At 40.4% G+C, this 13,323-nt stretch overlaps 2 protein-coding genes across 2 annotated transcripts in view; one reads left to right on the forward strand and one right to left on the reverse strand.

The window, feature by feature from the left end:
* The window catches only part of Heph (polypyrimidine tract-binding protein 1 heph), a 793,543-nt gene that overhangs the window by 66,574 nt on the left and 713,646 nt on the right, over positions 1 to 13,323 (forward strand). The window lies entirely within an intron of this gene.
* Positions 11,403 to 13,304, reverse strand: LOC143376869 (cytochrome P450 6a2-like). The gene has a single exon (XM_076827626.1). It carries the CDS (start codon positions 13,194 to 13,196, stop codon positions 11,688 to 11,690), a length of 1,509 nt encoding a protein of 502 aa, XP_076683741.1. The 5' UTR covers positions 13,197 to 13,304; the 3' UTR covers positions 11,403 to 11,687.

Below are 13,323 nucleotides of genomic sequence, written 5' to 3' on the forward strand. Positions count from 1 at the left end.
CCCGGACCTCTGAAGCTCTATTACTTAGCACTTACATACGTGACAACAAAATAAAAAAAACCGCTATAACAGGAGAAGGGAGCATTTAAATCATACACCCTAAAAGGTATTTACATCTCAATAAACTTAATACCAGTCTTAAATTATCTATCCTCCCGGTTCGCACATTTGCCATGGAAGCGCCACCAAGCGGCAACACACGCAGTAGGTGGTTCAGCCCGCGAGGATCGAACGGCCAAGCGCCTAGCCTCGACAGAAGCAAATAATACGATTGAAAATAAAAACAAGTGACACCAAATCTGCATTTTGTAGGTTTTTCTTTTTCCTCCTCGAATGCACTTTCTTTTCAGCCATCCCAGGAGTTCAAAAGCTATTCAGGGGGACGGGATGGCGATGCAGCAGAGCAACGTTTATGCCCATCAACAGCCGCCTCTAAATACTGTTTTCTCTCTGCATCCCTCTTTGATCCGCTTTCTATGTGTCTCTTTCACTGTTTTTTCTCTCTATCTGTCTCTTGCATCCGCTTCCAATATTATGTTCGTAGACCGTAGTCCATGCAAAACGACAACCGCCGTTCTTTCACACTCCTTTCCTCCCCGGGCCACTTGTCACCTGCTTCTCGCCTTATATCTATCGTATTTATGTGTACGTTTTTTCTAACTCTTCTCTTTTCTGTTTTACTTTACAGAGATACTCTGCACAGCGGGCATAAGGTACGGCCTCCCCTACATTGCAGACATTTTGTGTTAGTTAAACGTCCTTTCTACTTTCGCCTGTCTTGCTGCTCTCTTTTTCTCTCTATTTCTGTTCCTGTGTTTCTCTCGTCTCTGTACTTTCTCTCTGCCTGTCGTTCATCTTCCCGATCGCCCCTTCCGACTCATTTATAAGCCACCGTTAACCCCTCAGCGACGATCTCCAATCGTGGTAGACACTCGTTTCTTCTCGTTAATTATAAGTGCAATGTGTTCTTAAACTGTGCGATCGAACCTTACCAACGTGCGAGTGTACCGGGCAGTAGTGAGGTCTGTGGCGCGCATGCGCGAACAGAAGGTGGGGGAAGCTGTTGCCCCCCTCCACTACATAGCGACGAATGGAGTCGCGGTTTAGCAACTTCGTGTCGACTCTTTCGTTTCCTCTCGTTTGTTCCCGGGTTCTCTTACTCTCGACCGAAGGATTCCAAGAAATGGCGGAGATAGCATGGTAGAAACGGGACTATAACGAGTGCGTACTGTACTCTGGTAAAGTTTGGCCAGATAATTAGGAATACCCTTTTAAGGTATAGGACGTCTGAAATGTACTGTGTATTTAAACAATAAATTTTTAATACGAATTGAACTGTTTCTTTTGAAAGTGACCTAAGTCCATTTATACTCAAAAATTTTTTATATAGAAATTTTTAATACTATCTTCAAGTTGCACGCGTTACTACAGTCAACAAAAAAACATTTACAAATGGACTTAGGCCACTTTCAAAATAAACAGCTCAATTCATGTTATGCGCGAATTTTTTATATGAATTCATTTTACATATGAGTTCATATTTATGTAATATAAGTAATTCGGTATGCGTGAGTTTTTTTCTGCGAGATTATTGAGTCGCTGAGGGGTTGAAGGTTGCACAAAAACGAGTTCTGTTTCGACGGAGTGAATTCAGGACAGGATTCAAAGCCTTGCTGAAATCGAAATCGCTCTAAGAAATTAGAAATTAGGTTTCAACATTCGTACATGGTTCAGAATAATTAGAGGATCATCCCCTCGCACGAGGTAATTCATATCTCGAAGTCTCTCGCGTTTTGGGTACCAGCAAATCTGCCGAACAGTTCTGTCTGCTTTCTGACACTTGAGCCTTTCAGGGATTGAAAATATGCAAACATGGGGTGAATAATTATTGCATTTCTCTCGAGGCTGCACACCACCTTCGACACTGCGAATAACATTATTAACGCGGCTGTATTATACCATATAAAATATAAAATACAAAGAAGAAAATCACAGCGAACATAAATAAAAATAGAACCGAAAACGCAGAGGATTTTAACGACGAGGTGATAAGGAGGGTGGAAATTAAATCGCGCTCAGAATAAGGTAGATGGTAGATGCTTTTAGGGAATTATTCTGGTATATATGCATTTAAACAAGAAGCGCAATTATACTGGTATGTACCATGTTGTAGTGACGAAGAAACCTTTTTGTAGCGAACGTTTTAGGGACGTGTTTGTAGCATAAAGCAGACTGGTGAGTTTTAACCCTTCGTTGACACTCCGGATGCGAGCCACCCATAAGCTGATTTTCACGCTCTGTACCTTCTAAATTAAGTACATAAATTAAGAAGTTATTATATGTAATAATAGTCCAATCATAGAGAAACAGAAAAACCAAAATTCTATTAGAGGGTCTGCGTCATTAGACCTTAGATTTTAAGTAAAGTTGCGTAATAGTCTTGTATTTTATGTGTTTCATACCTAAGATTTACGCTAGGTTGATTAATCATGTACAATATTTATAATAGAATTCGTTGATTAAGGTTGTCTTCTTTATCAATAACTGTGACATTGTTAAAGTCAAATCTATGATCAAACTCGAGACAGTGTTTCGTTAGAGCAGTGTGTTGGTGAGGCGGTGAAAAAATATTTCTTTTCTGTTCATAAATTCGTCTTTCAATTCGCCATTAATTTTCGATGTTATAAACAATTTTGTGGCAAGCTTTTTTACAAATGTCCACCGATCCAGAGTTGTGGGTGTTTCAACCCTGAAAGCAGTGACCATTACTTTTTATACGTCCTGTACATACGTGAATACAGTTATAATATTAGAGAGTATGTTAAGAATAAACTAAGTATAGTTTAGATTTCGCGATACAGTATGCCCCCTCTTGATTGGGCCCACTGGCCTGTCAAGGGTCAGTTGCAAATATACATTCTTTGTGCAAGTAAACTTTTAATTTCACGTGGCAGACGTGACGAAGTCGTCTACCTAAGTATCTACCGCTTTGTTTTTTAATTTATAAGTACGTTACAGGGTTATTCAAAATGTCAAACGCGGACAGAACTTCCTGGTGGCCCTTATAAATAATGTCGTTCGTTGTATGGAATCGAATATTTAGTATACTCTAATTATTTTGTTTATCACGCTCCGGTCAGGCAGTGGAGAAACTTTTTTTCATTAAATTTATCTTGCTTACCCTGCACTGACGTCGATCAGCCCATAAAAGTAGACGATTCGACCCTGCACCCGAAAATGTCACTCTTATCTGCCTTTGGTCTGCTTCCATCAACGTAAGTAGATATTTTTATTTTCCTTTTTTTTTTATTTATTACGTTTTTCAATTAATCGGGTCTTTGGTTAGTTGTAATTATTTCGAAAAGGTGGCGTGTGCGAGAGGGTTGTATTTGCAACATTCGGGAGTAATTTCGAAGGGTTGGGATTAAATGGTAGAAATGCTAAAAGTTTCCTGTAAATTTACGCTGTTTGTGTTTATTGAATTAATAATTTTGAAACTTTACTAAAATGTGTTTATCAGAAGCTAAATTAAAATTTTGCTTTCTTCTCTTAGAAGTCTGTGAATTTATATTCTATCTTATGTGCTGTAATATACGGAGAAGAAACTTGCGCTACTAATTATTTCACACAAATTTTGAAAATCGCTGTATGTGTTAAAACTACAGGTTCATAGAAATGTGACCATATTATGAATAATAAATTTTCGTCGGCGTTACTGTAAAACCTTGGAAAGGGAATGTGAGGAAACATGTATTTTTATAAACATTATATGTAACATGTGGCACAATTCGCGATAAGAAGGTGAATACTCGTTTAAATGTAAATCAGAACTCACTCACTTTCACATTATTTGTACGCTTTAATCTCAGACACACACACCTCCACACATTCCTCAATGATTCGAAACCTCTAGGGTTGCCAGCACTTGCCCAGCACTCATCTGGAGGATTAGCAAAAATAAATAAAAAACAAATATTCCAAGAAAACAAATTATTTTATTTAGCAAAGTATACAAAGAAACAAAATAAAATAACAAAAATAAGATAATGTTGGGATAATGTAGTGCCCCAGTGAATTTTTCTGATCATCTGTAGAACAATACGTGCCACAAATGTGCGTTATTTTATTATTACATATCATTATAGAAATATGCCCCAATTTCCAAAATTAACATACAACTTTCAAATTTTATCTGTACCTATCCGTAGCTTAGTACAATCGAGTTTTACAAGAAAATATAATAAAATCCAAATAGAAAAAATCGGGTCCAAGGGGTGTTAAGTTCATAATTAGAATTATGCATATAAAAGAAGTATGTACATATACTATTTATTACAGTGCATAGTATACTTATTACAAAATAAAATAAAGAATTAACTGCTTTTTAAAAGTAAAGAGTAATATTTTTCAGATTCCAGAGAAATTACTAGGAAAACTGTAGAAACGTCACCAAACTTGGAGTCTCGAGGTGAAAATGGCATTATTGCCAACCCTAGAGACATCCCATTTTAAACACTCTTTCAAAATACTTAATGAAAAAAACTTTAAATTTATTTCCAAAACTAAGGGTCTAGGAGAAAATCTGACTACTCCACGCGATGCAGCAGACATTTTTCCTTCGGAAACCATCAACAGAAGTGGTAAGTCATGTTTTGTTTTCAATACAGAAGCGAAATAGTTTGGCAAAACGTGCGGCGTTGACAGTGGTAGTCAACGGCGGCGCGCGATCCACTGCCGCTCGGCGTAACACAATCGCTGAATGCACGTGACTACCACTGTCGGCGCCGCACGTTTTGCCAAACTATTTCGCTTCTGTATTGAAAACAAAGGGTGTTGTACCACTTCTGTTGATGCTATCCGAAGGAAAAATATCTCCTGCATCGCGTGGAGTAGTCAGATTTCCTCCTAGACTCTTAATTTTGGAAATAAATTTAAATACATCTGCAAAAGTGGGTGCATTTCGGGTGTTCCTTTCCCTTTGATCGTTGTTTAAACATATTTAAATGTTCATAATGCACCAATAACTTATATCCTTGTATTCGGGATGGTTTACAGAATAATTTCACTCAAAAAGCAACCGAATAACTGTTACTGCCTCGACACAGCAGACGTTCATAATTGAAAATTTGAAGTTTTTTTTCAAAATCGAATTTCTCAAAAACTGAGGGTGGTGGCGACAAACGGTTTGCGGATTCGTTTGCAGCGCACGAAAACCTGTAAGAAACGGCTACTGAATGTTACAAGCCGGAAGAAAGTCAAATGTCACATCTGCATACTATTACAAACAAACACACACACACTCAAACCTCAAGCATTCAAACATTGCAAGAAACTTTAATTCCTTCAAACCCTCTCCCTACTCTATCACTCACCCGCTCCACTCTGACCCAAATACCCTTGCCCTGTCACGCACGTCTACCCAAGAATCCCCATCCAAACGACATCCCCCTAATAAATACACACAACTCTATACGTCCCTACATTATTCTTCTACAATCCTCTATAACGACGTTTCCATGCACTTCGACAAGATTGATATGTTCGGGAACCGTATCATGCAGCTGCATCCTCAACGTTCAACGTGTCGTAAGAACATAGAACAGGGGTAGGCGGCTGGGAGGGGGGTGGCAACGGGAACTGCATCGGGCTAAAGGGAAAAAGGGTGGATTTCCCAGCGATCGATTCTCGAGTCGTTGGGCTCGATGTAAAGGGGTGAACCCTGTGGGGGGGGGGGTGGAAGGGAGGAGGGGATGTTCCGATGTAAAACGGTCCAAGAGAATACAGTTTATTCCTAGTTGCTTTCCAGCTGGTTACCCGAGTAAATCGGTATCCCCCTCTGTGCACCGAACGTAATACCAGGCTTTCCACGGGAACGTCCGGATATCCGATTATATCCGGCCACGGTGGTTTCTCAAGGGGCATTTGAAATTTAAATACGATTCACCGTCTTCCGCCGTTCGATCCCCCATCGCCCTCCTCCTTGGGCCTCCTCTCCTTTACGTGCGCCGCGGCTCTGACGTACTTCCCGGCCATTGTCGAGCGATCCCTCCGTTTTTTGAATGGGGGTTTGAGGAATCGCGGTGCGCGCCAGGGCCGTTTCACCGTACCAGATTATCTTGGCGTACCGGTATTTTCGAACGACTCGTCCTGTACCTTTATAAGGAATTTAAATCACCCCTTTGGATCTCTGTGGGACCCGCGGATAGCAAACTCGCCGAGTAATAGCGCGCACAGTATTTGCCATTTTGCGGAGAGGCTGATTTTACAATTGTCCTGTGACGTGTTCATTTTTCAGGCCCAAATGATAAAGATTTTATGGGCCATGTGGTATTTAGAGTCTTTGGGGTTGGACGGCTTTTGATGGATATTGTTTAGGAAAGTCTCAGGTGCAGTTTCCGAGGGCATGAAAGTGTTTGCAGATTTCTGATTTTTATGGAGCAGTTGAGCTTATTGAGAGTGCTGTGTGTTTGAAAACTGAGGACCTTGCTGTAAGGGGGGTGTTGCTCCATCTTTATCAGCTTCGAGTAAATTAAAAATAACTGTTTATAAAATTATTGCTTTGACTTAATATTAAAAAGAAAATATGTATTTTTCAACACTAAAAGAAAATATGTATTTTTCAACACTAAAAGAAAATATGTATTTTCAAGACTAAAAGAAAATTGTATTTTTCAACACTAATTGAGAAATATATATTTTCACAACATAGGTAGTAGTAATTGAGTTGATAAGTTTTTATTTCTATTTTTGGCGAAAAAGTATTCTAGAATAAAAATATTAATATTAATTTATTTATTTTATACTTATTTGCAATAAATCGCTCATCGTTCACTAAACGATGTAGAGTTTTGTGCATGTATATTACACGTCATAACTCAAACACTGTCAAAAATAGAGCTGCACCCCTCTTGCTGCGAAGTCCTCAATAATTATTCTCGTTCATGTCGTTGCAGAAACGTTGCTGCTACATTGCAATGATGCAGGTTGCGTTGCAATATTACTGCAATATCGTGGAAACCATTTAAACCTAAAACATTCCCGTTGTTTTTAATCATACCAGGAAACGTCTAAGGAAAAAAAGGTTTCCTTCAGAGGGGCAATTATTGTAATGGAATAATTTTTTCTCAAGATCATATTTCCCGAAATTTCAAGGTCATCGACTTTTTTTAAACCATGTATAATATGTTGCCCTTCAAATAACTTTCGGAGAAGTTATTTTTTAAAAAAGTATAATCTAACGTACGCAGGAAATATTTTCAGTACATTCTTTCCAATTATTTGTGACAATTATAGCGAAGCACACTCCTCTGGTTCTTGCACTTTATTGTAAGCATGAATTATTAAGAATTAAATATTAAAATTCAAAAGTAGTTTAAACAATTCGATTCGTTTCATGGAAACTTGATATCCTACGTCTGAAGCGACGTACTTGCACGCATACCTCATTAATTGGTCTGTGGGAGCCTTGGAAGCACAATCAAAGAAGGAAAAGGGGCTAAACCGCGCGAAGGGCAGTGAGGTTCAAAGGGCAGAGGGTAACAGCAACCGTAGTCGGAGGGATATTCGCGTAAGTCGTGGCTTTCCTTCTCGAGTCTATGAAACGTGCATTTCGGACGCATACAGTGACCTCGAGCGTGCAAACGTGATCGGATATTCCGAGATTCTGTTCGTTAATTAGCCAGGCTTAACGCTCTGTAAATTACAAGAAATTCGTCGGCGGAACAAATTAACTAGTTACCCTCAGAAATTCGCAAGGCTCGCCTGACACGAGTGGTGTGGACTGCGCATTAATCCTGCGCATGAAACTGATTAATACCTCGAAGTCTGATTGCACATATTTCGATCTGCCTCCAAACGATATTGTTTTTGTTAAACGATTTTATGTGTTGCGGAGTTTGTATGTAACAATTTGATAGTTTATCTCGCACGAGGCACGGGGGGAAGAAAAAACGAAAGAACCTCGTAAAACTTGCTTTTTTACACTTTTTATCATACACGGAAATATTTTAGAACATAAAGAAACATATTTTTCTGAAATGAAATTTGAAATTTTATTAACCTTCGTGGCCATGCGGAGTGTATCGCGCCCCAAGATATGTCGGTCAATATTTCTGTACATTTGTTTATCTTAATAATACAATTTAAAAATTGGTCAATTTTAAAAAAAATCGCTTTTACTCACAACTATTTTTTCAAATACAAATTTCAACATTTAAAAATGTACAATTCTAGGAAGACACTATTGCAGCATGATTGTATTCCAGATGTACAATTATCACTGAACAGTTAAAAGATTAAAAAATACGAAAAGGGCAACTCAAAAATGGCGCTGGGGTGCAGTGAAGCCGACGTGACCAATTTGTGATTACAAGAAGGTGCGAGCACGGAGGGTTAAACTGTCAAAGGGTTAAACATTTGTATTTCCATTTTCATTGTACACTAGCTGACCCGTTACCCGGTTTCACCCGGGAATTATTTATGATGTTTCCAAAATAAAAAAACCTAAAGAAAATAGCCTATAATCTAATCTAGGACGTATGTAATGTATATTCAAAATTTCATTGAAATCCGTTCAGCCGTTTAAGCGTTAATACAATTTATACATTAGTAGGGATTTAGTTTCTAGGCTAGACGTCCCAGTTACTGCCAGTGTTCCTGTTACTACCACTTTATTTGTTTTACTTAATAAAAATGTAACGTATACCTAAAGAATAGTGTACAAAAAATGTTATTATTAAATTGGGACTTATGATCGGTTATGGATCGCCGACTGAAGCTCGCCAAGCTGACTTGCCGAACCTGAGCGTGCGGGGCAAGCTCGCCGATTCACGCGTCGTCTGATTCCACCTTTATAAGCTTCAAAACAAACGACACCGCATCCAAGCTCTACGAAAAGTCGTCGATCCCCCTCCCCCTCGAAATCAATCCACCCATCCCGCCCGGCAAAAATATTTCCCCCGTCCCTGCTGCATCGCCGGTTAATTGCAACGTTGGAATCGAATCCCGTGTGTGAAAACCGTGAAAACGGGCCGCGCGTATCGTCACGGTTCATCAGGGCGCATTGACACATTCCGTCGATATTCCGACGGATACCGCCCGCCCGTTATATTCGGCAACGAGCCTGCCTATGCATACGTTGGCCCGTGACAAAGCGTCGAGGGGCATCCTCCCTGATTACCGATCGCTCGATGCACTCGAGTTTTCATCCCTTTGCGCAGTGCACGGTGGTGCCCCTCCCCCCCCCCCCGTATCCCCGCTCCATCGACCACTTCACACTCTACTCGCGTAATCCAACCTCCCCCCCTCTGCTCCCATCGCCATCGCTGGTCTTCCCTCCTCCCCCAGCGTCGTTGGTCCTTCCACCCCTTCGATCCACCCCCAACCCCCACACCTTTGTCCCCCTTTTGTCCTGCGTCACCTCTTGATTTCGAGTGGTGTGTCGAGTCGACGTTCGAGTCCTGGAGAGCCGCCATTAATCTCCTCGAAACGTTAATTAACCGTTTGATGCTGGACCTGGTTCACTGGTTTCTCTCGAGCATCGTCGCGTGCAATGTTTATTGTTGATGGCTGTTCGTAGCTCGGGCCCCAGTTGATCCTTGGCCTGCGGCGCGGGCGACATTGCCGGGGAATTATTCTTGGAGGGAATCGGGCTGGAATTCTGCGCGGAGCATTTAGTAGGGGGACAATGATCGTTGCGGGGCGACGGCGATGCTAATTCGCAGGGGGGGAATTTGGGACGCCACTAAGTGTGCTGACGGTCCTGATGCTTGAGGAGCCTCGGGATTATTGTTTTGCCCCGATGTGCCACGTCTGCGGGAAATTTATATTCCATCTGGGGTGCCTTGGGTGGCTGATACTTTCTTAGGCTGGGTAGCATTTGTTTGACAGAAGAATTCGCCCTTCAGGAGGGGTTGGGCAAACCTGCCACTACGTTGTCTAACTAGGTATCATTCGGGGGAATATGCCACAGTTAACTCTGAAACCGCGATATCTCGCAAGTATAAGTAGATACGGGGAAAATGATAAAACCATATGAAAGTGTAACTAGTTAATAAATAAGTAGAGATGTGTAACTGTTACAGTTCAATGAGAAACGTACAAATACAAAAGTACTCGAAAGTGGCATATTACCCAAGTGGTGGGTAAATGTGCCAAAAGGTCTGGGGTAATATGCCACAAGCTATGAAGTGTGAACTAATCACTGAAATTTTGGAGAATCAACTTCTTTGTTTATTTAAATAAAAAATTATTACTACATAGGATGTGTTTATTTAACAAATTGATGTTTGATTATTTAAGGGGACATTCTACAATCTCGTCCGAAAATTCGGTCACTTTTCGGTGACGGTTTGTATAATGAAATAAGCACTTAACGTTTTCGAATTTTTGGGGGTATATTCTACCACTCTGGAAATACGAGAAAAATCATTGTTTTTTGTTTATTTCATTTGTTTACATAAATATTTCGCAGTGAAGTTGGCGTCTTCAGAATTTGACCCCTTGCTGGCGATTGCAATTTCGGACGACTGGATCATGGGACATAAAAAAACCAAACATATTTTTAATTCGCAGAAGTATGGTTATCCCGCTTACCGCGAAAGAACAATTTTGGACAAAAATTATTCAAATCGCGGTCGAATAAAGTTGAAAGTACCGAAAATGACATTTTTTTATATTTAATCGATATAAAAAAGTGGCAAAATATTTAAAAAAAAGGTAACATATTCGCGGTAAGCGAGATAGCCATACTTCTGCAAATTAAAAATCCGTTTGCTTTTTTTTATTTCCGATAATCCAGTCGTCCGAAATTTCAACCGCCAGCAAAAAGTCATATTCTGAAGACGCCAACTTCACTGCGAAATATTTATTTAAACAAATGAAATAAACAAACAACAAAGATTTTTCTTGTATTTCAAGAGTGGTAAAATATACCCCCAAAAGTTTATAAAACGTTGAGTGTTTATTTCTTTATAAAAACCATCACCGAAAGGCGGTCGAATTTTCAGCCGAGACTGTAGAATGTTCCTTTAAATATCCCCTTGCAACAAAATCGAACAGAATGTAAAGATATATACTATTATCAATAAATTTCTCGAGAAATACAGAGTAAATTTTTTTTTCTCGAGAAATTAGAAACATTACTTCAGACAAGCATATTAAAAAAAAAACACTTATTAAACGTTGATGAATGAAATGTTATCTCTTCATGTTAATTTTAGTTCCAACCTATATATCTCAGAAGATAAAGAATATAGGAGTCATTCCCAAACAATTATTTTCTTTCTTAACTCTTGTCGATGAGTGTATCCCTAACTGAATTCTTAAACATTAGATTGATTTCCGTTCGGCGGGTTGATGAGCCGGAACTATTAATGGAAAGGATTCAATGACTTCAAGATAAGTTAGTCGTATGACAATTTTTTAATTCGATCTAGCAGTGGAAAGATTGACGGGTTTACAGCAGCTGCTATCTTAACCACATCACGTGTTGATGTGGCAATAACGTCCGTCGTTACTTCCTACTACAAGTTCAAGTTACATAACGGGTAAACAGAGTAGGAAGGTTATGTCGATATACATTACACTAATTACGTTATCAAATATTTATAATTGCATGGAATATTGGATAAGAGAAATGCATTTGTGAAAAGAATACTACACAAACGATAACCTCAGAGATATACTCCTTACAATTTGGAGATATTTGCCCACAAGCCCCCGGCCGGGATTGTCAGCAAAACTGCCGGTAACATTTGCAAAGGCAGCTGGGTCTTTGGCGACAGTTCTAGTTTGTAATTATTCAACAAAGTAGCCAAAGAACATTTTATCTGGAGCAGAGCCAGTCGCATTCCAACGCACATCCTAGGTCCATCCCCGAAAGGAATGAAGGCCATTTTTTCAATGTCCTGCTTCCTCTCTTCGCTGAATCGATCTGGATCAAAAACGTGTGGGTCGATCCAGTAGTCGGGATCCATATGCAACGACTGGATGGATAGAACGATTCTCCTGTCAGGCTTCACGTGATAACTCAGTCCATCGGATCCTTGTAGTTCCAGCTCTTTGGTGCACCTCTTCCTCAAGAGACCTATAGCGGGGTTACACCTTTGCGACTCCATTATCACTTGGTCCATGTACTTCATTTCTTTTAACCCGTCGAACGTTAATTGGCCGCCGTGCTTGGCGATCGTGGACTGCACTTCGTTCCTCAGTCTTTCCTGAACGTTTATGTGCACCGCCAACTGGTAGCCAACGAAGCTGAGCGTGATGCTGGATGTTTCGAACGTGTCGAAATGAAAGGAAAGCGCGTGGCCAGTGACAGCCTCCTTGTCCACTTTTCCTCCCTGCGCCTTTTCGAGGTCGATCATTAACTGGAGGAAGTCGTTCCTCGGTGTCGTATCGTTCTCTCTGGCTGCCAGGTTTGCTGCGATCAGATTCCTGAACTTGTTGTCCATGCCCGGCGGTATCGCTTTAATCTTCAGTATTTTATTGAGCTTAGGCAAGAAAAATGCAACAGAAAGTAGTAACCCGTTTATGATACTTGGCTTGAAAAAATCGTTACCGATTTCGGTGAAAGCCATAGGATGCGATTCATCCTCGAAGCAGAATCCTTCGATGCTGAAACCAGCATTCGCCACAACTTCGCCCGTAAATTTCTTAAACAGATATTCCAGCTCGACCTCGTACTTGTCACTCTGCTTCAGCCGCCTGTCCAGAAAATCTTGGAACTTCTTGCACACCCCACTGATAGGCACGAACATGGTTTTCAGTCTGAGGCTGGAGAATGCGTGGGTCAACCGCTTTCTTTTTACCGCCCAATCGTCACCGTTGGAAAAGAAAGGATTCTGGGCCGCCAGGGGATCCACACTCGGTACAATTTCCCATGTATTCTTATGGAAGCTTGAAAAGTTGGTCTGCAAGATGGTCTTCACCAAACGCGGATCACGAATTAACAGTACCGGGGATGTTAGTATGTAGAATCCAACCATGCTGCTGTCTTTGAATGTTTCATATATGTTTTTAATGAAATCCGTGTAATTTAACCTGTTAGTTACTAAGGGTAACAGATGCCCGAACAATGGTATCACTCCTTCTGCGGACGGAATACCGTGCCTCTTCCAATAGGTGTACTTGTTCCTCAGGTAGATAATCAGTAGGATTAGCGCACCCGCGACTAGACTCAAACAGGCACAAGCCATTTTCCCTGATTTTCACAGAATAAAAGATACAAGTCACAGCTGAGTCGTGTGACATACTCCTTTTGGTAACAGCTGTTTTGCTAGACTGAGCTCTGCACCGACTGTTGGGTAAGACTTGATGATATAT

The sequence above is a fragment of the Andrena cerasifolii genome, chromosome 15 (genome assembly GCF_050908995.1).
Source record: "Andrena cerasifolii isolate SP2316 chromosome 15, iyAndCera1_principal, whole genome shotgun sequence".
NCBI classification, from domain to species: Eukaryota; Metazoa; Arthropoda; class Insecta; order Hymenoptera; family Andrenidae; genus Andrena; species Andrena cerasifolii.

Bases quoted from the DNA above. Each gene is read 5' to 3' on its own strand.
- LOC143376869 (XM_076827626.1), bottom strand. From the start codon at position 13,196: ATGGCTTGTGCCTGTTTGAGTCTAGTCGCGGGTGCGCTAATCCTACTG.